At 40.7% G+C, this 25017-nt stretch overlaps 1 protein-coding gene across 1 annotated transcript; it reads right to left on the bottom strand.

The window, feature by feature from the left end:
- Window positions 1-8400: 8400 nt before the first annotated feature.
- LOC138771701 (keratin, type I cytoskeletal 19-like) lies at window positions 8401-23209 on the bottom strand. Its single transcript, XM_069951611.1, has 8 exons — window positions 22723-23209; window positions 22105-22187; window positions 20178-20334; window positions 18216-18377; window positions 12544-12669; window positions 10471-10688; window positions 9929-9960; window positions 8401-8765 (listed from the first exon to the last, which is right to left on the bottom strand). Exons 1-8 carry the CDS (start codon window positions 23158-23160, stop codon window positions 8674-8676), a joined length of 1308 nt encoding a protein of 435 aa, XP_069807712.1. The 5' UTR covers window positions 23161-23209; the 3' UTR covers window positions 8401-8673.
- Window positions 23210-25017: the final 1808 nt, after the last annotated feature.

Genomic DNA, 25017 nt, shown 5'->3' with positions numbered 1-25017 from the left:
TAACTACCCTGCATGTTCTAGAGAGGTTGGCATGGACAAGGTGATCCTTGTGTGGTTGCTCTCTCCTTGGTACTGCCTAGAACTGCATAGTTGCTTTGGCTGGCATAACAGAAATCTGTGGCTTATTTGCTTGTGTCCCTAACATGGGCCCTGACCTAAGCCAGGCCTTGGCCTAACTTCAGCAGAAACTTGGTTTTTGTTGCCTCCTTACTCACTGACTCCAGACTAAAACTAACCCCTCCCACCAGGAATTAACTCCTTCCTACAGGGGTCTGACTAAACCTTCCTGTAATTGGTGGAGGCTGTGTGTGCAAAAAAAAAAAAAAGACAGTGGATAGGACAAAACTGGAGGAAAAGCACCTGCACCTGTGAGTGGATTAAACAACACATGTGACATACAAACAGCTAAGCTTTTAGTTCCTTCAGCTGCGCTTAAGAGGTGCTTTACTGACACCTAGTGGGAAAAATACTAAATTAGAGTGAATACTTCATCCCCATCTGTGTGAACCCGAGGGAGTTACCTTGCTCAGGTGCAATAAGACTTAAGGGCCCGTACCGGGTCACTACACATCCACACAGATGTCAAGCAACCCCAATGCTGCCAGACATAGCCCCCTGGGTTCTGGGTCACACCATCCGCCATCCATGCCGCCACAGCAATGGCCACCGCATGGAAACAACACCACACAAAGAAAAGCCTCCCTACTGTGACGCTTTTGTGGTTGTGGTTGCCACGTGGGGCTGTGCCATTTTTACATTAGGGACCCACACAAACCAGGAACCTTTAAGAGATGTGTGAGAAGCAGAAGGTCAGTCATAAGTTTGTCGATGTGCTGCCTTGTCTTTTTTTCTCCCGATAGAATTATAAAGGTCCTATTTCACAGAGCGATTATCGTTTAATAACAGAAATAACAGAAAGCGATCAAACAACATGTTGAAAAATTTTTGTTAGTAGTTCGCAGATCATTTGCAGATCTGTTCCTGAAGTCGTTTTCCGATAAAACATGTTAAGTGTGTTGTCCCGAGGAATGATTAGCGACCATATAATGATGTAAGATTATAATTTGTAACAGTAATTGTTGAATGTAATGACCTCAGAATCATTCGCTACAAAAGTGCTAGTTTTCACTAGCGATCGATCATTATAGTGAATCTTTAAACGATAATCGCTACAGCCTTAAAATAGAATATACATTCAGATCATCTGGAATCCAGTGATCCAAAATTCCTAGTGATTGCCTGGAACACAGAATAAATGGTCTCACTGCCTGGCCTATCAGAAGCCAATATAAGTCTAAGAGCCCTATCACACGGGTCGATTATCATGCAAAAAAAGTTATATCTTTTGAATTTAAATGATAATCGCCCTGTGTAATTGCAGGCAACAATCGTAAAATCGTTCGTGTGTCGTTGATAGTCGATTTAGGGCCCTATTCCACAGGACGGTTATCGTTCGAAAAATCATTAGATCATTCGTAATTGAACCACAATTGTTTCGTGTAATAGCAGACAACAATTAAACGACCGGCCAGAAATCGCTTGCGCATCATTCGGTGTAATAAGACGTTGTTCGGTCAGCCGCATTGTCATTGGGTGAACGATTTCAAGTTATTCATCATAGTGGTTGTTTGAGATTGTTCATTGTTAATCATTAGAGATGAGTGAACCTCGAGCATGCTCGAGTCGATCCGAACCCGAACTTTCGGCATTTGATTAGCGGTGGCTGCTGAAGTTGGATAAAGCCCTAAGGCTATGCGGAAAACATGGATATAGTCATTGGCTGTATCGGCTTTATCCAAGGTCAGCAGCCACTGCTAATCAAATGCCGAACGTTCAGGTTCGGATAGACTCGAACCCGAACACGGTTCGCTCATCTCTATTAATCATTGAAAAATCGCTTTGTGGAATAGGACCATTAGACCTGACCCTAAAATCATTGTTAATTGTTCGTTAATCGTTCGTTAATCGTTCACTAATCGTTTGTTGTGGTTCCGCATTTGTTCCCTAATCGTTCAGTGTAATTGCACATTGTTCAGTCTTTTGCTGGGATCAGATGGAGTATACGATCGTAGTAACAAGTGTAACTAACGACTGTCGTTCTGTGTAATATGGTGAACGATTTCAGGTTAACGATAAACAATCTTGTTTGCGATCGTTTATCATTAGTCGCTAATCGTTAAAAATTGCTTCGTCTAATAGGACTTGAAGCCCGCTGTCAGCGCTATTACACGTGCTGACAGCGAGTGGGTAAGTGCAGGGGGGCCGCGGGGGGGGGGCTACCCGAGTGATTGCTAGATTGTCCATAGAAGATAGTGGTGGTCTACTGCCCCTGCTCCTATTACACGGAGCGACGGCAGCAGATTGCTGCTATTTAGATCGTTGTTGTCTTCTATAACACAAAGCGATTATCGTCCGTAATGAACAATATCAGCTGAATACGGCTGCTTATCGCTTCGTGTAATAGGGCCTTAACACTGGTACTTTCACACAATGGAGAAGAATGGTAAACAGGAGCAGTTAGGTGTAGCAGGCTTTCAGCGTGGGAACCCTGGTCCTTTCCTATTTAACCCTTTGACTTGAAAATAAAGTCACAGAAACAATTTTTTAAGATATGTCCGAACACTATGTTAAAACCCATACAACTGTAGCTTTGTATCGAGGGGGATTTTGACACATAGGATCCACTAATTCATACCAAAGTGTGATTTCTAATTAGAATGTATTTTCTTACTAATTTAATTAAACTTCATGATTTATTTATTAACCTTGAGTCCTATGACTGGAGTGTGACTGGGTTTGGTATTGACACTGACTCTATTGACACAGACACAAGATCCTTCTGAGAAGTCTTTTACATTAACCTGCTACAATAGTCAGCTGGATGCAGATGGAAAACACGGCATGACTGTCAATGATGCTATTCATGAGACACGTGTGGATTTCTTCACATTACTAACACCTTTAATAATGGAATGTATATGATTTGTATGTTATTTGTATTGGAAATGTCAAAAATATCAGGTGATGTCGCTACTATGGATTTTACAGAATCCCTTAATCCACATGAAATAGTAGATTTTAATAATTTAAGGCTCATGAAGGGTTGGACTGGTCCACCAAAGGATCCACCATTGTGCCTTGACTTTGACAGAATGTGGACCCCTACAGGTTTACTAGAATACAATCTCAATAAGACTCTTAAAGGGGTTATCCAGCACTACAAAACCTTGGCCACTTTCTTCCAGAGACAGCACCTCTCTTGTCTCCAAATTGGGTACAGGTTTTGCAACTTAGTTCCATTGAAGTGAATGAAGCCTAATTGCAAACCACACCTGAACTGGAGTGGTGCTGTCTCTGGAAGAAAGTAGCCATGTTTTTATTGCACTGGATAACCGCTTTAAGTTATAGGCGATTATAGCCCAGTTTAGAAGACTCAGTGATCAAATAATCAAATGATGGTTGCAAAGATCATCAATTGTCAGCATTTGCGTCAGAAGAGGAACATGACATACCGTAAGTGAATGGCCTCACAAATGATCACTGGACTGTTTGCCAATAATTGGGCCATGTAAAGCGTTAATCAACCTAATCAATTTGGCCCTCATATTGGGCTGTCAGCTTCCCTGGAAAAAAAGTGCCTTATGCTGCGTTTACACGGAACGATTATCGTTCGAATTTGCACAATAACGATCGAATTTGAACGATAATCGTATGTGTAAACGCAGCGAGTGAGTGAACGACGAGCGAGAAATCGTTCATTTTTAAACATGTTCTTAAATCATCTTTCGCAAAAAATTTGCAGATTGTCCCATGTAAACTGTCGTTCACCGATTTTACCTATGTGCGGGATAGGCTTAAGCGATCGCAAAACGAATTATCCGTACGATATATCGTTCCGTCTTAACGCTGATCGTTATCAAAAAAAATTTGTTACTTCAAAATCGTTAATCGTACAATCGGGCGAATTATCGTTCCGTGTAAACTCAGCATAATGCTTCTTTATTCTCCGGGTGGGACAGGTCCAGCTGTTCCTAATGGTTCCTCCAGCTCCCCAGCAATCCCAGTAACTGAGGCTTCCTGCTGCTATGTGTCCAGTGTTGGTCGTCCATATAGCTTTTATGATCTATATAGCTCTCTATCCCTTAGTTCTTACCCCTGGATCATCACATGACTATAGGATTTTATTAGAAATCATGGAGCAAACACTTGTCATGGAATTCTATACAGTTTAATGAGATGTTATAATTTAGCTTTGTCTAGATGTTTTTTGCTTTCTTTCTCCAGCCCCTTATGCTACTCAGGGTTTTAGGGTTCTGGATTTTTTCCCTCAGGCAGATGGAGATGCCTTTTCAGGACAACTTTAAGGACAAATGCTAGGAAAAAGAAGAAAGTACATTACTAATCCTTAAAAACTCTACAGATATAGATCTTTATATATGAGGAATGGGATTATATCTGGAGCCCATTAGACCTTCACACATCATCTAATCACCTGAATTGTTAGTTGTTGTTACGTCATGTCGCAGAATCCCATATATTCAACCCCATATATATCAGACCTAGGAATGCTTTCTTTGTAGACTTAGAGCACTAAAGATCCATCAGGGACCATAGGAAGAGGTTGGGCTATATAGGGGGAGCATAGGGCCTACACCAATTAATGGTGTGCTGACCCTTTAAATTGTAGTAGAGCTGGCATGCGCACCCTAGGAGACGGGGACACGTGTATCGGTCTGAAGAGAGAACAAAGCCTTGTCGGGAGCAGAGGAGAGAGGTAGGGACCAGGGGAGGAGGAATGGAGGCCATAGTCGGAGGTGGGAGCGTGGCCACGGCAGTAACAATCCATTACTACCCATGTGCTACATAGTAGAATATCTTATACATTATTTCTATTACATTATTGAGTTGTGCATGCATTGTCAGTTTTTGTAATGTTCATATGTTCAGGATGTGCAAACCTCATTCAGATATCCAGATTACATGTGTACTTTATGTTTGCTGATCCCCGCACACACTGTAAATAGACGCCATCATGGTGTGGCTTGTACAACTGTGTTACCGTTTCACGCATGCATTAATGATAGTTTTGTAATGCTGATTTGCCTTGGGTGCTGGAACCTTGCCCAGATGATATGCGGACTACAAGCATGCTTTTTTATCCATTGTATCTAACATACTTTGTTATGGACATAACTTTCCCTCTAGTCAATTGTAATGATTGTGCATGCATGTTGAAAGTAGCCTCTGACTATGCATACGTCGTGGACACCATTTGCTTATGGACTTTATCGTTGCCCTCTAGCATCCTGCACAAGAACTGTAGAAACCAACATGGCGCTGGCCCACACAAACGTGGGACGCTGGATTTTTCATGCGCACGGTATGTGGATTTTGTGGGTTGTCCCTTCTGTCATTATGAAGTGTCCCAGCACAGGTGTGCCACTAGGTCTTATTACACCTGCGCAAAGTAACTCTGTCAGGTATTGCACAACAGGGGATGAAGGAGAGGTCAATATGTATTTTCCCCACTAGGTGTCACTGTTGTATTTATTATGTATACAATACAGAGCACAGCTAAAGGTGAATGGGTTAACTGTTTTGTGTCACATGTTTCATCCTGTCACAGGTGCAGGCTCTTTCCCTCACTTTTCTCCCCTATCACCTCGCCTCTTTTTTGCACTACACAGACTGCCAAAAACAGCCTAGTCTCTATAAAAGGAAGGTTAGTTCCTGGTGGGAGGTCTTAGGTCCTTGTCTTTTGTCAGTAGAGGCACTTAGACACTTAAGCAAGCTACTTGTTTTCCTGTTGCTTAGTATCAGCTAGCATGCACTGCTAGAAACCCTTGGGGGGATTGCTGGCCTCTGAGGCTAACCTTGTCCATTCCTGGGATACTTCTGAAAGACGCAGGGCAATGACCACTACTAAAAGTACTGACCCCAGTAGGACAAATAGCGCCACAGCTGATGTATTCTACTGCAACGCACAGCTCTTCTGGGAAGTCTTGGAAAGTCTGCTTTGCCCAGTTGTAAAGTCCTGGGACCTCGTACTACCCAAACTTGGCACTCTGTGAACTAGTTAGGGCACAAGGCGGTCAGATATTGTATCTAACATCAGTACGAGTCTTCTGTTTCTCTGTTTCAGAATACAGTTCTACCTGGACAAGGCCCCAAAGATGCTTCCCTACTCCGCTCTCTTCTCTACAACTTACTTCAAGTACCCCTTGCCTGCACCTGCGCTCCAAAGTGTTATTATATTGTATTGCACTGAGTTTTGCTAAAATAAATGCAGTTACCCTGGTTAAAGCGTAACTATAAAATATTTTGACCATTTAGTTTTAGTTAGCTTAGGGCATGATAACAATTTTTGCAATATACATTAATAACCTAAAATGAACAGTTTTTTAAATTACATGAAGCATAAAGTCCCCATTAAGCTGTGTTAGCCTGTGAGTTATTTCTGCAATCCTGCTGGACACGCCCCCTCCCTGCAGACCCGTACTGTACATAGACTGTACAGACTCTGACAGCAGCATCAGATAACAGCCCTGACACACACACAAACAAAACCTCCTCCCCCCCTCCTAGCAGCACGTTCTCCCCCCTCCCCCCCTCCTAGCAGCACGCTCTCCCCCCTCCCCTCACAGAGATCACATAGCAGAGCTGAGGGTGATGTGTGTGAGGAGCAGCGCAGGGGAGGAGATGGATGGAGGGACAAATACCCAGTGCTTCAACAAGGAGGGACATGCCACCATGACTCCAATGTGCTGCATGAGGGAGAGTGGGTGAGTCACTGAGGGGAGGACTACAAGTCCCAGCACAACACAGCTGTAGTCCTTCCATAGTACATATAACATTCACTATCAGATGTCTGCAGCAGGTGCTCCCACCTCCGAGGCTGACATTATCCTACAGTGTAATGAGAGCAGATGACTGTATCTAATCCCACTGTGTGTGATACCATCTGCTGGGGCTCTATCTGATCCTGCTATGTGTGATACATCTGCTAAGGTGCTGCTCAGTGGATAGAGGGACGCAGCCAGGGAGGTGAGGGATAGGCCACGCCCACTTTCTCTCAGCCAGAAGAAAAATTCATTCTTCTGAGCCGAACATTCTTCTGAGCCTATTTTTGTTGCACCTGCACCCACACCTTCCTACACTTGGGTTATCCTCAACCTCAAGCTCAGTGCCGTTTGTCCGGTGGGTTCCAACACCACTCCTGGCTTCTATGACAAGTGACAAGTGCCAAAGTAACCCAACATACACCTAACTGCCACAACACTGCATAGCTACCCTGGCATATGGCAATTATTCACATATATATAATACTACATATATAAATATATATATTATAAGACATATCTAACATATCCCTTACAGCCTTACAAGACGCAAAATTAAACTACAAACTGCGCGGAAATAACAGCTCTTTTCTTAGGCAGTTTTTACCCAATGATTTATTACTTAGTGTAGTGTTCCAGTACAGGGTTCACTAAGTTCTAAACGCCTGACAGAATTTAACTCTCTCAGATGTCACACCAAGTGCTGGCAGCTGTACTTTCCACTCCAGCCACTAAGTGTCTCACTCTCCCCTGTGCACAGCTGCAGTCCTACAAAAGGTTTTAGCTATGTTATGTTGTCTAGCCAATCACAGGTGCCTCCACTATACCCTTCTTGCACTCTCTCACCCTTAGTTCCTGTGACACAGCCTTACGCTATGTTCACACTACGTAAAAACACGGCCGTATTTCATAACGGCCGTTGTTTGCGCAAATACGGCCGTTGTTATGAAATATGGCTGTGTTTTTTACTTAGTGTGAACCCGGCCTTAGGCAGGATAGGGGTTTCCTGTCGGCAGTTAGTTGTGATCTAGCCAGAGGAGGGAGAGGAGTGTCCAGTCAAGGCTAGACTTACACCCACACTAGTACCTCTGAGCAGTTGCCTTTGTATACTGTGTATTTCATTAAAGGTATATTTTTAGTAAAGTTCAACTCCTGTTTAAGTGTAGGACTCTTCTCTTGCGCCACACCCTGCACCCTGCATTTTGACCTGTACCTCACCAAGGTCTGGTATATGTCTGCAGGGGGGTATTACTACTCCTGGCCACCGTGACAAGTTGCCCCAAAACACCAGAGCCCACCGGCCGAACCCAACCCCTGCAACCAGTGCCCTGGGCTACAGCATTAGCACATAATTGTTTTTATTATTTCTACAGCCCTTACATTCATCCACATTAAACTTCATCTGCCCAAGCCTCCAGCTTCCCCAGAACCCTCTGTAGTATTATATTATCCTCTTGTGTGTTGATCCCTACTGATCTCTGTAATCCCTCAATATCAAGATGATGATTCACGACTCCAAATCCCAAGCAGTGACAGAAATAACAACACAGCGCTTTAATACTTGTTTTAAAAAAATATATTTTATGTGGGTTTGATTTTCCCATACATGTCATTCTCAATGTGTGACGTGGCTACATTTCATCTGACGACTGCTAGGGAATCCCACCATGAAAGAAGAGTGAGAAAGGCGAATTTCTATGTATGTAGGAAGGGAAGGGTTAATCATTTACATTATTAGATTGATTGGTATACATTTTATTTGATCACCAGCTTATAAAGCTTTAAAAATTTGTAATAGCACTACTGTCTATTTCACAGTCACTTTTCACTGAGCCTAAAGGTGACGAATCTGTTCATGTTTTGACACAAATACTCCGTCTTCATAGTCCTCTGTGATGGCAACAACCTTCAAACCCCGACGTGAACCTGAATCAAGAAGGAGAAGAATTCGTCATATGGGAATGTCACACAAAATGAAACTACTGGGGAGGGCTGGCTACTATATGAGACTATGTGGGAGGGCTGTCTACTATATGAGACTATGGGGAGGGCTGGCTACTATATGAGACTATGTGGGAGGGCTGTCTACTATATGAGACTATGTGGGAGGGCTGTCTACTATATGAGACTATGGGGAGGGCTGGCTACTATATGAGACTATTGGGGAGGGCTGGCTACTATATGAGACTGGGGGAGGGCTGTCTACTATATGAAACTACTGGGGAGGGCTGGCTACTATATGAGACTATGTGGGAGGGCTGTCTACTATATGAGACTATGGGGAGGGCTGGCTACTATATGAGACTACGGGGGAGGGCTGTCTACTATATGAGACTATGGGGGAGGGCTGCCTAATATATAAGAGACTATGGGGAAGGGCTGTCTACTATATGAGACTATGGGGGAGGGCTGCCTAATATATAAGAGACTACTGGGGAGGGCTGGCTACTATATGAGACTATGGGGAGGGCTGGCTACTATATGAGACTATGTGGGGAGGGCTGTCTACTATATAAGACTATTTTGGAGGGCTGGCTATTATAGGAGACTATTTTGGAGGGCTGGCTACTATATAGGACACTTGGGAGGGCCGGCTACTATATAGGACACTTGGGGGGGCTGGCTACTATTTGGGCACTTAATTGGGCACTACTGGGAGGGTTGGCTACTATGTCGGGCAATTTTGGTTGGGTTGGCTACTACATCGGGCAATATGGGGGGGTGGCTATTACATGGGTTGGGGTTTAATCATATCATAGCAATTTATCATGTCATTTATTATAGTGCACAGCGCTGGGAGACGCACACCACTGACAGTGCCAGGACCGCCGCATTCGCTCTTCAATAATTATTAAGGTTGGCCCGCGACTTTGTCCAATTTTTTAATTTTGACACCACCACAAACACAATTTTGCTTTTCTACTGACTACACAAACTACATTTCAGTACAGTGACTACTACAGGTTGAAGACAGTACTACACTCTGCTAAATGAATACTTTATATTAGCCTATTTGAATCAGTAATGGTGCCCATCAGCGCAGACTATAAATAATATTTCATTGCTAAAGGTAAAATGCTTTTACTTACGTATTTGAGTTCTTGCGCTGAGCCTCGGAACGCTGTATGAGGAAAAGGAGAGAAATGTAATTAGATTTGTTTCCAAAGTATCTAAATGCTAAGATACAGTTATTGAGATACATGTTTGGTAAAATTAGAAAAGGTTATAAGAAAAAACACCAATCTAGCCAGCAGTTTTTAAAATTATTATTTAAGTATTTTTACAGGTAAAAAGAAATTCAGTATACTTTATTAACCTGGTCGCTTGTAATAGAAAATCATAGCTGAACAGTCGTCTACCCATTGTAAATACCCATCCATTGCTATGCTGAACATATTAGCTGTGTAAAAGCAGCATAGTTCCACTCTGCCTCCCTGCTCCTACTCCTCTCTAACACTAGATGGCATTACCAGGTACTGTAGCCAGAGATAGAGGTCATCAGGTACAGCAGCCAAGAAAGGATATTCAGTACTGGAGAGGAGCGGCTCTGCTATTCTCTGCTGCTGCCCGTACTGAGCTCACAATATCCATGTCCATATGTCATAGACAGTTGATACTACTTTCTACGTACATGTCTTCTTCTTGCAGGAGACGTTGGTATGTAGCGATTTCCATCTCCAGACGTGACCTTACATCCATCAGGATCTTATACTCATGGTTCTGACGCTCCAGATCATACCGTAACCCGGCCAATTCAGCTTCCCCACTGTTCACCATGTCTTGGATGCAAGCTAACTGCCTCCTATAATCCTCCTCCGTCTCTGCCAAGCTGCCATCCAGAGCCGATTTCTGCAGTAGAAAAAAGAAATGGTAACAATACCGTACTGGCCTATATTTACTCAACTGTTGACACCATTTTTTTTTCCCGACCAACAGAAGCAACATGTGATGAATTTTTAGTAAACTCAGCAACTTTTCACATCACTTCCCAAATGTTTGTCTAGGCTGAAGTCAAGACTTAGAGGGACATTTATCAAGACTGGCGTATGAGTAAGCCAGTCTCAAATAAAGCCCCACCACATTCCCCCTGGCTGGATTTACTTAGTACAGCCAGCCGACCCTGTGCCCGGCACAGGTATTGAGCAAAAATCTACACCTCCTCTGAAGCAGGTGTAGATTTTTGTTTGGTTTATGCCAAATCAGTCAGTCGCGAGAGGAGGCCACACCTCCTCCCCACCTTGCCGCTTACTCATAAGGCGAGCAGGGGAAACAGCAGGCGGTTGCCATGGAAAAGGGGCAAATTTGCCCCTTTATCGTGGCATACGACAGGGGCGCATAACGATAAGTTCCCCCCCCCCCCCCCATAGTTTTAAGCCTTTTAAAATGGTGGTCTGATGGTCTATTCGATAAGTTTTCCAGTTTTAACAATTGATACTGTTGTAATACCCAACGCAGCCAATGGTGTAGAGTGGCACTGTTTCTGGGGAAATATAATTCAGTCTTTTTTTTTTTTAATTCACTAAGTACCCATTTAGAGGGGTTATTACATGATGTTAAGTCTCCTATCCAAGAATGGGGGATAAACTAGCTGTGGGGTCTGATCTCTTGTATTCCCATCGATCCTGAGAAGAGTAAACAAATGTCCCCAAAACAATTCCATTCTCTGTGGGCTATCCGGTTGAATATTGTTCCGTGTAATAAAGACAACGAACAGCCGATGATTCTAGGTTGATATAGGTTCCGACCGCGCCTCGCTACGTGTAATAGCGGTGCGGGTCCAGCAATGACAATTAGCAAAGAAGAATACATTACCTGTCCAGGCTGCAAGGCTCCTTTTGTCCTGTGCTTCTCACTAGGTCTCGTGCGCTCCAGCTTCAGAGCAGCCTGTCTCAGCTGACAGACCGCTCAGCCAATCACTGGCCGGGACCGCTGCGGCCAGTGATTGGCTGAGCGGCCTATCAGCTGAGATATGCCGCTCTGAAGCTCTGGACAGGTAATGTATAAAGTTTAAACAAGGGCTGCAAGGACATCGGTAACGATGTCCCTGCAGCCCTTTCTAAACAATTATCGGGCCGTGGAATAGGCCCAGTAAACGAGCGCCGATCTAGCAGATCGGCGCTCGTTTACATTTATTATGGGGCCCCCGTCGGCCCCTGTAATAACACCCTTAGTCATTGACCTCTGGGCACAAAAGGGTCCTAGCAGTCAATTAACCCCTATCCTGTGGGTAAGAGATACAGTAAACCATTTAACACTTTTTGCTTGAGTTACCATGAAAAGTATTACTTAAAGGGATATTCTAGCATAATACATTCCCTATCCACATAGACATTCTCTATTTCCCAAGGACAATGAGATCTTATTCTCCAAATCGAAAGCGGCCTTCGTGGTCACCGGGGGGTGACCACGAGGGCCACTTTCAATCCGATAAATGTTATAGGCTGAATTATCCACTTAAAGGGATCTCTTTACAGAAAACCCCCATTCAAATTAGACCACCACAATAATCAGCTGGGGAATTAAGACAGACAACAGCCTCTGCGAGGGATGTGCAGTATGGCCGTCATTCGAATGAAGGTGCGCCATTATTGCCCATAGAAGAGGATTCGAGCGAGGTCCATACCTTTATAGGGTATATGTCTTCAGGATTTTGATCTATAGCACAGCACCACTCATTTACCAACATACGAAAATACTAACTTACTTTGCTTAGCTCAGTCTGAAGTTCTATCTCTAACTTTTGCATAGTGTGCCGGAGATCCATGACTTCAGTTCTCACCGACTGCAGCTCCAAAGTTTCGTTACTCATTTGGTTGTTCAGCTCTTCACTCTGTGAGGAAAGATTTTCAGACAATTTAAAGAAATAATATCAGATATGTATACCATATATAAACAAGTCTGTAAATTTGAGTAATAAACCTTAAAGGGATTGTCCAGCGAAAATCCTTTTCTTTCAAATCAACTGGTTTCAAAAAGTTATGAAGACTTGTAATTGACTTCTATTAAAAAATCTCAAGTCTTCCCATACTTATCAGCTGCTGTATGTCCTGCAGGAAATGTTGTTTTCTTTTAAGTCTCACACAGTGCTCTCTGCTGCCATCTCTGTCCGAGACAGGAACTGTCCAGAGCAGGAGAGGTTTTCTATGGTGATTTGCTCTGGACAGGATTTTTAATATTTTTTTTCTTGCAGTTTATTAGTTTAGAATATATATAGTTTTTATGCATTTTCTTATTCAGAATCTGGGCTCCGGCCACACGCTCCATTGTGTGCAGCGGTGAATTGGGATGCGGGCACACACGGGTGCGCCCGCATCCTAATTCACCAGAAATTAAGATCATCTGGCCGGTACTGCAGTACTGGCCAGGATGATCTTCAGTAACACCAGCCATTCTGTGACCCGGTGTTATATATAATGTGAACCCAGCTCTAAGGTAGATGCATAACTACTATATATCCTGATCCCATAGAGATAACAGCATACAGATCTGCAACTGGGTGGGGTGGGACCTGAGAGCTGAGGAGGGATTTGATAGGCGATAATGTCATCCTGTATTTCACAGGGAGTCAGCTAACCCTGGACACAGTTATTTTTCTCTGGGTCAGGCTGTTGATCACATGACTCAGTTATAATAATAAAACACATGGATGCAGCTGAGCTAGAATAAAACAGACTGTGCTGTAGGACAAGTAATAGTGAGTATGCATTGCATGGACAAAAAAAACAACAACCCTGGAGGGCTTTTTTAACCTCTTAGGGACATATGACGTACCCGTACGTCATATGTCCGTAGGAGGCGTTCAGAGCGGGGCCGCCTGGCGACCCCGCTCTGAACCGCTGCGGTCCCGGGTGCCGCGTGTAGCCCGTGACCGCGGCTATTAGCGGGCACGGTCCAATCGTCGTGCCCGCTAATCAGGTAATCGGAGGCAGCTGTCAAAGTTGATTACCATATACAGCCGTTCCCTGGTGTCTAGTGGAGAAGATCGCGCCTGTCGGGGTCTTCGCCAAAATGGCGCTGATCCCGGCTCGGCACTTGGTTGTTTTCGGCTGCAGCAGCCGAAAGCAATCAAGTGCCGATCTGATTGATCTATGCTGTATAACTATATACAGCATAGATCAATAGGAGATCAGAGTGCATATACTAGAAGTCCCCCAGGGGGGCTTCTAGTATATGTGTAAAAAAAATAAATGTTGTTGTTAATAAAAAGCCCCCTCCCCTAAAAAAAGTTTGAATCACCCCCCTTTTCCCATGTTATAAATAAAAGTAAATAAATAAATAAACATGTTTGGTATCGCCGCGTGCGTAATTGCCTGAACTATTAATCACATTCCTGATCGCCGTAAGCGCAAAGTGCAAAATTGCGCATTTTTGGTCGCATCAAATCCAGAAAAAATGTAATAAAAAGTGATCAAAAAGTCGTATATGCGCAATCAAGGTACCGATAGAAAGATCACATCATGGCGCAAAAAAATGACACCTGACACAGCCCCATAGACCAAAGGATAAAAGCGCTATAAGCCTGGGAATGGAGCAATTTTAAGGAACATATATTTGTTAACAATGGTTTGAATTTTTTACAGGCCATCAGATAAAAGAAAAGTTATACATGTTATGTATCGTTTTAATCGTAACAACTTGAGGAACATATATAACATGTCAGTTTTACCCCAGGGCGAATGGCGTAAAAACACATACCCCCCAAATAAAAGAAATGCAGTTTTTTTTTTTTTTCAATTTCACCCCACTTTGAATTTTTTTCTGGTTTCGCAGTGTACTTTATGCAAAAATTCAGCCTGTCATTGCAAAGTACAATTAGTGACGCAAAAAATAAGGGGTCATGTGGGTTTCTAGGTGGAAAAATGCAAGTGCTATGGCCTTTTAAACACAAGAAGGAAAAAATGAAAACGCAAAAACGAAAATTGGCCCCGTCCTTAAAGGGTTAAGATTAGAGATGAGCAAATCGGGTTCGGGTTCGAGTCGATCCGAGCCTGAACGTTTGGTATTTGATTAGCGGGGCTGCTGAACTTGGATAAAGCTCTAAAGTTGTCTGGAAAACATGGATACAGCTAATGACTATATCCATGTTTTCCACGTAGCCTTAGGGCTTTATCCAACTTCAGCAGCCACCGCTAATCAAATGCCAAAAGTTCGGGTTCAGATCGACTTGAGCATGCTCCAGGTTCGCTCATCTCTAGTTAAGATCTGATTGCTCACCATCTAATCTTTAAAGGGGTACTCCGGCAAAACATTAGTTTCTTCCAATCAACTGGTACCAGAAAATTATAAAGGAAATTACGAATTTAAATACATTTCTGGTAGCATCTGATTTGAAAAAAATATATATATTTTTCACCACAGTACCCTTTTATGGATCCCAAGACAACACCAGCTTCTTAAAGGGGTTGTTCGCCAATTTTTTTTCTTCTTTCAAATCAACTGGTGTCAGAAAGTGCCAGAGATTTGTAATTTACTTCTATTAAAAATCTATAGTCTTCCAGTACTTATCAGCCACCGTATGCCCTGCAGGAAGTGGTTTATTTCTTTTAATTCTGACACAGTGCTCTCTGCTACCACCTTTGTCCATGTCAGGAACTGTCCAGATCAGTAGCAAATCCCCATAGAAAACATCTTCTGGTCTCCAGACTGGAAAGAATACACCACTTCCTGCAGGACATATAGCAGCTGATAAGTACTGAAAGACATTAGAAGTACATTACAAATCTCTGGCATTATCTGGCACCGGATGATTTGAAAGATATTTTGTTTTTGCTGAAATACCCCTTTAAGCTGCCCATCCATGTGAAAATGGGATAGAGCATATTTTATATCCTCCTTTGTTTTCCGTTCCTCCGGTGCTTTTTTTTATGACCTCGCATAGCACATACAATGGCTTTAGGTACATATAAATGGGTACATAGTACAGAGGCACTACATGTTAAACAGTATACTATATAGTGTACATGTTATACTGTATACTTTATAGTGTACATGTTATACTGTATACTTTATAGTGTACATGTTATACTGTATACTGTATAGTGTACATGTTATACTGTATACTATATAGTGCACATATTATACTGTATATATAGTGCACATGTTATACTGTATACTATATAGTGTACATGTTATACTGTATACTATATAGTGTACATATTATACTGTATACTATATAGTGCACATATTATACTGTATACTATATAGTGCACATATTATACTGTATACTATATAGTGTACATATTATACTGTATGCTATATAGTGTACATATTATACAGTATACTATATAGTGCACATATTATACTGTATACTATATAGTGTACATATTATACAGTATACTATATGTGTACATAATATACAGTATACTATATAGTTTACATATTTTACTGTATACTATATAGTGTACATATTATACAGTATACTATATAGTGTACATATTATACAGTATACTATATGTGTACATATTATACATTATACTATATAGTGTACATATTATACAGTATACTATATAGTGCACATATTATACAGTTTACTATATAGTGCACATATTATACTGTATACTATATAGTGCACATATTATACTGTATACTATATAGTGTACATATTATACAGTATACTATATAGTGCACATATTATACTGTATACTATATAGTGCACATATTATACAGTATACTATATAGTTTACATATTATACACTATGCTATATAGTGTACATGTTATACAGTATACTATATAGTGTACATATAATACAGTATACTATATAGTGTACATATTATACTGTATACTATATAGTTTACATATTATACACTATGCTATATAGTGTACATGTTATACAGTATACTATATAGTGCACATATTATACTGTATACTATATAGTGTACATATTATACTGTATGCTATATAGTGTACATGTTATACAGTATACTATATAGTGCACATATTATACTGTATAATATATAGTGTACATATTATACTGTATACTATATAGTGTACATATTATACAGTATACTATATGTGTACATAATATACAGTATACTATATAGTTTACATATTTTACTGTATACTATATAGTGTACATATTATACAGTATACTATATGTGTACATAATATACAGTATACTATATAGTGTCCATATTATACAGTATATAAAATGTGTACATATTATACAGTATACTATATAGTGTACATATTATACAGTATACTATATGTGTACATAATATACAGTATACTATATAGTGTCCATATTATACAGTATACTATATGTGTACATATTATACAGTATACTATATAGTGTCCATATTATACAGTATACTATATAGTGTCCATATTATACTGTATACTATATAGTGTACATATTATACTGTATGCTATATAGTGTACATGTTATACAGTATACTATATAGTGCACATATTATACTGTATACTATATAGTGTACATATTATACTGTATACTATATAGTGTACATATTATACAGTATACTATATGTGTACATAATATACAGTATACTATATAGTTTACATATTTTACTGTATACTATATAGTGTACATATTATACAGTATACTATATAGTGTACATATTATACAGTATACTATATGTGTACATATTATACAGTATACTATATAGTGTACATATTATACAGTATACTATATAGTTTACATATTTTACTGTATACTATATAGTGTACATATTATACAGTATACTATATGTGTACATATTATACAGTATACTATATAGTGTACATATTATACTGTATATTATATAGTGTACATATTATACAGTATACTATATAGTGTACATATTATACAATATACTCTATATAGTGTACATATTATACTGTATACTATATAGTGTACATATTATACAGTATACTATAGAGTGTACATATTATACAGTATACTCTATATAGTGTACATATACAGTATACTATATAGTGTACATATTATACACTATGCTATATAGTGTACATATTAGACAGTATACTATATAGTGTACATATTATACAGTATACTATATATTGTACATATTATACAGTATACTCTATATAGTGTACATATTATACAGTATACTATATAGTGTACATATTATACACTATGCTATATAGTGTACATATTAGACAGTATACTATATAGTGTACATATTATACTGTATATTATATAGTGTACATATTATACAGTATACTATATGTGTACATATTATACAGTATACTATATAGTGTACATATTATACAGTATACTATATGTGTACATATTATACAGTATACTATATAGTGTACATATTATACATTATACTATATAGTGTACATATTATACGGTACACTGTTGTATAGCGCCTTTTCTGGATCCTTAGAAATTCATTGTTTCTCCCAAATGACAGTACCTGAGTCACGAACCAGCTCTCCACATCCTTCATGTTCTTATCCATCAAGCTCTCGTACTCATTGCGGATTTCGACCAGGATCTTATTCAGGTCGGCTGAGGGTGCAGCATTAACTTCCACATTGACTCGGGCTCCCAGTTGTGATCTGAGGTTGTTAACTTCCTGAGGAAACATATCATTTTTTTTTTTATTCAAATAACCTAATTCAAATAAGAAAAATCTTATTGTACAGTCTGCAGCTGATCTGACCAAACTGGGAGATTTTCTAATTTGATGGAAAGTTTGGAGCTATAGGTGTCAATAAATGAAAGCATGTTTTACATGGACAGGCTAGGCATTGTAGTGTGGTATAGTATAATGTATAAGTATAGCAGAATATACTAGTATAAGTGTAGCATAGAGGACTAGTGTAGAATAGTATACTATAATCAGTAGTGGATTCTAATAGGGGCGTTTCGAGCGGCAGCCTGGGGCCCTAAGCTCCTGGGGGGCCCATGACCACTTAAAAAGACATACTTTCAGTGCTGTACTGTCTCCTGGCTACACTTCTGCCATGATTTGCAAAAAATCACAGTTTTTTATGGCAATTTTGCACAAATCAGGACATCATGACATTATCTGTACTGTACTATGAACGCCAGGCTAGTGCTTCCATAGTTACAGTGGGGTGGGGGGGCCCAGGTTTGGTGAACAGCCCGGGGCCTATGGGAAAGTTAATCCGCCCCTGACTATAATACAGTGTAGTATGACATATTGTGTGGCAATGCAGCATTGCATAGGAAAGCATACTCCAGAGCAGGACCGGCTCCAGGTTTTTGTGGGCCCTCGGGCAACAGAGCCTCAGCGGGCCCCTCATCTATCTACTATGCACTCATCATCCACACATTATGCACAATCACTTGAGACACCACTAACATACACAAACACATTATTGACAAAGACACTGACTGACTGACTGACTGATGTACTCACAGACATAGAAACTGACACACAGCACTAAGGCCCTATTCACACATCCTGTTCATGTCCGCAATTGCGGATCCGCAGAAAAATAGGACCAATGTATTTCAATGGACCCATACACACATCCGTGTTGTGTACTAAGCTGCAATCCGTTCTGCAAAAAAAAAAAGGACAGGCCCTAGTAAGGACAGTAACTGACACACCCAATACAACTCTATAGGGTCCGTATTAACGGATGCAATACGGATGAAAATTTGCGGATTGCTTACGGATTCAAAATTGCAGATTGGAAAATATACTGACGTGTGAATAGACCCTTACAGCTCAGTCTTCTCCCTCTTCCTCTCTGTTGGGCTGTTCTCTACACTATAAGGTTGAGGACCTTCAGGTCATGTGATCTGGTCCTTCACCCTTTTCTCTCTCTGTGCTGTGCAGGTCCTGCTCCGTCTCCTGTGTCTTCTGATGTTCAGCTTGCTCACCTTGCAGTACAGTGAGCAGGCTGAACATGAGAACACCAAGCCCCTCTCCTGAAGTAAGAGCAGTATGTATTGGTGGAGTGTGGTTTCGGTTAAACAGGTGAAGCAGTATTTATTTCTGCAGTGTGAAGTAAGACCAGTATATATTGGTGGAGTATAGTGTTTTGTTATACAGGTGGTGGAGCAGTATGTATTAGTGCAGTGTGGTGTTGGGTTATACAGGTAAAGCGGTATGTATTGGTGCAGCGTGAAGTAAGAGTGTGGTGCTGCGTTATACAAGTGAAGCAGTATTTATTTCTGCACTATGATGGGGATATTATGTGCATAACATGGTGGTATATGTAGTAGTATATGTTTGTAAGTAGGACCTCCAGCATCAACATGGATCGGCTGTTGAGGTCGAGAACAAAAAGTCTGAGACGCCCTGGTATTCAGTGTAGTAGGTGAGTTGTAGCATTGTGTAGTGTAGTGTAGTGGATTACATATAGCATTGTATAGTGGGTGAATTGTAGCTTCGTTTTACCTCAGTATGATTCTTCTTCATAGATGCCAGATCTTCGTTGAGAAATTCCAGCTGGAGGTTGAGGTCATGTTTCTGAAGGGTCAGCTCATCCATACCTTTCCGTAAAGCTTGTAAATCTGCTTCTATATTATTCCGTATGCTCAGCTCCATATTGTATCTGGAGAAGAAATACTCTGCATTATAGTACTATAACATTAATAACATTACATTTGGAGTCCTATATAGACAGTAACTTGTTTCTGCCGTTATTCAATTCAGAGCTAATCTGAGAGGATCCAATACCCAGGAGGACCCCTAACTGATTAGTGATGGCATATCCTAGCAATAGGCCATTCCCATGTTCCTATGTTATGGATAGATAGATGGATAGATAGATAGATAGATAGATAGATAGATAGATAGATAGATAGATAGATAGATAGATAGATAGATAGATAGATAGATCACACATGGTGCATATGTTCTATGTAGTTCCCTTCACTTTCTTAAATAGAGTGGCTCGTAACAACGTGACTAACAAACCTACATAAGGAGTGACGGTTTATAGTTTCTCTATGGCCACTTTGAAGTATTTTATTTTTTATACAGTAACATTGTCATTTTTTTCTAGTCGCCCAGTTGTCTTTTATCTTCTAGACATCTATTAAATAGGTTATAGCTTTCCACTAATAAAGAGTAATGGTGAGGTGTTAAGAGAAGACAGTGACTACTGTAGCTATACTGATCCATGGACATTGGCTACAACGTCATAATAGACACTACTAGCACATTAATTCTAATAGAGGTCAATAGTTTTAAGTACAAACAGTCATACTAGTCAACAGTCATAAGTAGCCATATAGTAGCCAGAAGTGTTTTGGGTACAGATTTCCCCGTGTTAAAGGGGGTGGATGGTTGACAGCTGATAGCAGGAAAAGCCAGACTAAAGGCCATATTCCACAGAATGATTATTGTTCATAAACTCGCTCCAACGACCGCTCGTTAACGATCACTAAACTATTTTTTTTTTTAGCGAACGATAACACATAACACACGTGGGGACGTGAACGATATATGTAGTGTAACGATTATATTGCGGTTGTTACATGGTCGTTCAAAAGTTTGCCGGGGTGATCATGACCGTACGACACACCCACTTTTTTTAAACCTTTTTACAAACCTTTTTACTGAAAGATTTCTAATTTTACGAACGGATTAGCGAATTATCAAAGACCAACGATTTCGCCTTTGTCGTTCGCTCGTTTACACCTCTTCCACGAAGCGGTTATCGTTAGTGAGCGGTCATTGGAGTGAGTTTATGAACGTTAATCGTTCCGTCGAAAAGGGCCTTAAATGATCTGTAAACACTGAGCACTGATCACAGAGATCGACAATCTAATCCTATCCTAAGCAGCTACATCTGGGCCATGGTGCCCAATGGTTTAAAGGACTGTCCCACCAATACTTATCCCCTATCCACAGAATAGGAGATGTATAAAATCGCAGGGGTTCTGACCCAGAGAACCAGTCTTCCCAAGTCTTCCATAGGAATAGAGCAGCAGTCATGTAAGCGCAAGGTCATTCCACTGTGTATGGAATAATGAAAGATAGCCAAATACTGTACCCCCCCCCCCCCCCCCCCCTATTTTAGTGGGAGACTCAGAACTTCCAATACACCACCACACACCCACACACCCCACTCCCACCCCCACAATTCCTAATATACACCTCTGGTAGAACTTATACGCAGTAGGATAAAAGATCAAGCTTGATACAATCTGAACTTTCTTTGTCCCAACTTTTACAATTTGGATCAACTTGGCCACCCCCATACATTAGAGTGTTGGCCAATCCATGATAAAACTGTTACTTCACCTCCAGCCACTTTTACCTCGGAATGACAACCTAAAAATCACAGTTTCCCCTTCTCTAAATGTATAGTTCTTACTTGCTTGTGAGGTCCTCTCCCGCTAGACGAGCATTGTCTATGTGCAAAACAATCTGGCAATTCTCAAGAGCAGCATTCGAAATCTGGAAAAAATGCCGAAAAGTAAATATGAAAAAATTTCCCAAAGCTGAGCAATATATAAGATGTCAAGCATTTATGACATATGTCACTGTTATACTGTAGGTGATTACTTTTTTATTAATGATAGATGCTCTATGAGACCCTCAAAACCTAATACGTAGGTGCTGCAGGAAGGACCCCCAGAAACATTCATACACTTTCCATTCAAATCAATGGGCTACTTCAATAGGTCCACCCAATGTAGGGGCAAACCAGGTCCTCCAGAACAAGAGAAACCCATTGTATCTGCTCTTCACTCTAGACAGCAGATGATGCTCCTGACTAGAAATCCCTGACTCATTATTAACTCAGGGTTTCATATAGAGTCATTGAAAATAGGTTTTTAGACTAGAAAGACTGTAAATTGTTCGAAATCTTGTAGCACCACCAAAGAGGAATGGACAACTTTTAAGCTAAAGGATCCCAGGATATATCTTTATGTATTACATTAATTCTGGTGGAAAACCATCCATTAACCTCTCTGGAAGCTTTCTTTACCTGCTTTTGAAGTTCCTCAATGGTCCTGAAGTAGTCGTAAAAGTTGGGTAGGTCCTTGGGAGAATTTTTCTCATACCATTCTTGTATTTTTCTTTCCAGTCGAATATTTTCTTCTTCAAGCTTTGCTACTTGTCCTAAGTAGTTAGCCAGTCGATCATTTAGGATCTTCATGGTTTCTTTAGAGTTCATACTGAGTAAACCTTCAGTATTCCAATTCTTTCGAATTTCAAAGCCATTGTTAAGACTATAGCCAGATCCAAAGTCCTGAGTGGTCTTCCTAAGGTTTGTTCCACCATATAAATTAAATGTCCTTGGGGCACCTTCATGGTATGCCATGGATAAATGCCTGGAACCTTTTTTAGGGTCACCACTACCAAACTTATAGATTCCTTTGAGGGAGCCAGCAGAAGACCAAGCTTTTCTCCCACTGCAGCTCATTGTAATGGGATAGTCGGGTCCCAGACGCTTGATAGAGACTTTTTCACAGTAATTTTAGATTAACAAACGGAAAACTTCAAGGTATACTTCTTTTATAGGACTTATTGTGGGTGTCGCAAAGAGTTGAGTATTTTTATGGGAATTTTACAGGCGTCTAGACCAATGCCAGACCTATTTTCAACTTCATCAAAGGTTTTTTTTTTAACAATGTAAAATATTTTTTTTGTATGTGGATGCCGAGAAGGTGAACTTCCGAATTACCACACCCTGTGAGACACAATCCTAAAGACTAGTTGTGTCTTCTAACAAGTAGAGATTACTGCGTACTATGTCACTAAGTATACGCTGCTCACAGTAGAGGAATCTAGGTGTCCCCAGTAATATACTTTTCTATTACTAGGGTAATTATAAAATATCTAATTGTAATTTTTGTTAGCCATGAAAAGTTTAACAGGGTGATGTCAGAGGATTCATCACGCATAACAACAAATGTAGCTCCTTGACCTCAGTGAAAAATCTATAATGAGGACTGGCTACTACCATTTGCAACTGACTGGCTACAACCATTTGCGACTGACTGTTTTTAGGCATAACAATAATTGATGCAGATAATACAGTTTCCCACCACCCTGGTGACTAAGCGGACATGTCCTCCCCTCCACTACATATGGAGATACCAATAGTACAAATGGTACATAGTAGGTGGGGATTTTGTTATATATTTTTCATGAAGGCCCAGGAACTTGTCCATTCCAGATATATCCCAATGTAGCACTTTAAAAGCTAGCTAGTCTTCATTTCCCCTATTAGGGCCCTTGCACACTACAAAAATCACACCGATAACTTGCCACGGATTCCGTGTGTGCTCCCACTTGAACATCTGGTCGTCCCATAGGCTTCAAGGCTCAGGTGGATTCCGTCGTCCACCGAAATAACTGACATGTTGGTGGATTCCGCCTGACCATAGAAAGGAGTCTATGGGACAGGCAGAACTTCAAGCAGGAGCGCAAAAGGCTAGCGATGGAATCCGCTGCAAGTTATCCATGTGATTTCCGTAGTGTGCATGGGCCCTAACAGCACTAAAGCATTGCACAGTGTCTATTAAAAAAGAAGAGGTGTCCAGTTGATTTACCATGTCTTCCAGGTCTTCCTGCCCCACCAGCCCTGATTGGAAGGGTCTCTCGCTATTTGGGTACAGGAAGAAATTGATCAATGGAGGCTAGGACCACCCCCATGAGGAGGCCTATTCCTCTGCAATGCCAAATCATATCAAACACTGTATAGAGGTAAAATGTCAATGTTTCATGGTTTTCATGGTTTGGACAGCATTAATCTGATGACAGACATTTTATTACTGGACAAATATATGATATGTTACGTGTTGTTACCTATGGCTCTCTCTGTGTTTTGCAGATTACCCAAATTCATGAAAGTACAACAGAGCACATATAGAGTTTGTTGAAAATTTTCAGTAAAAAGATAATAGAAAAATTAGGATGAGAGGCAAAGTTTCCAACTCTAGCCTACATACAGGACATAAGGACCGCGCACTCGATGCCAGTGTCTCTCTGCAGGCGGCATGATGACATCACTTGCTTTGCCTGGACCATTATTTTCTGCTGAAAAGGGAGGCACTATCAGTGGGCACAAAGGCAGGACTCTGTTTGGGGTAATGCTGGTACCAAAGAACAACACTGTGAATTCGACTGCACAGTCTGTGACAGATATTACAGCATTTGGCTCCCCGTTGTCCATTTTGGTCATAATTCCACTTTTTCCTCAAAACAGCCTTGGACTTTGACGAGACAATGGACTAATCCACAACAGAGTCAATAATCTTCACTGAAAAACAACATT

Source organism: Dendropsophus ebraccatus, chromosome 14, assembly GCF_027789765.1.
Source record: "Dendropsophus ebraccatus isolate aDenEbr1 chromosome 14, aDenEbr1.pat, whole genome shotgun sequence".
NCBI classification, from domain to species: Eukaryota; Metazoa; Chordata; class Amphibia; order Anura; family Hylidae; genus Dendropsophus; species Dendropsophus ebraccatus.
Note: the sequence above shows the minus strand (reverse complement) of the source record. Positions and strands in the feature narration are given on the sequence as shown.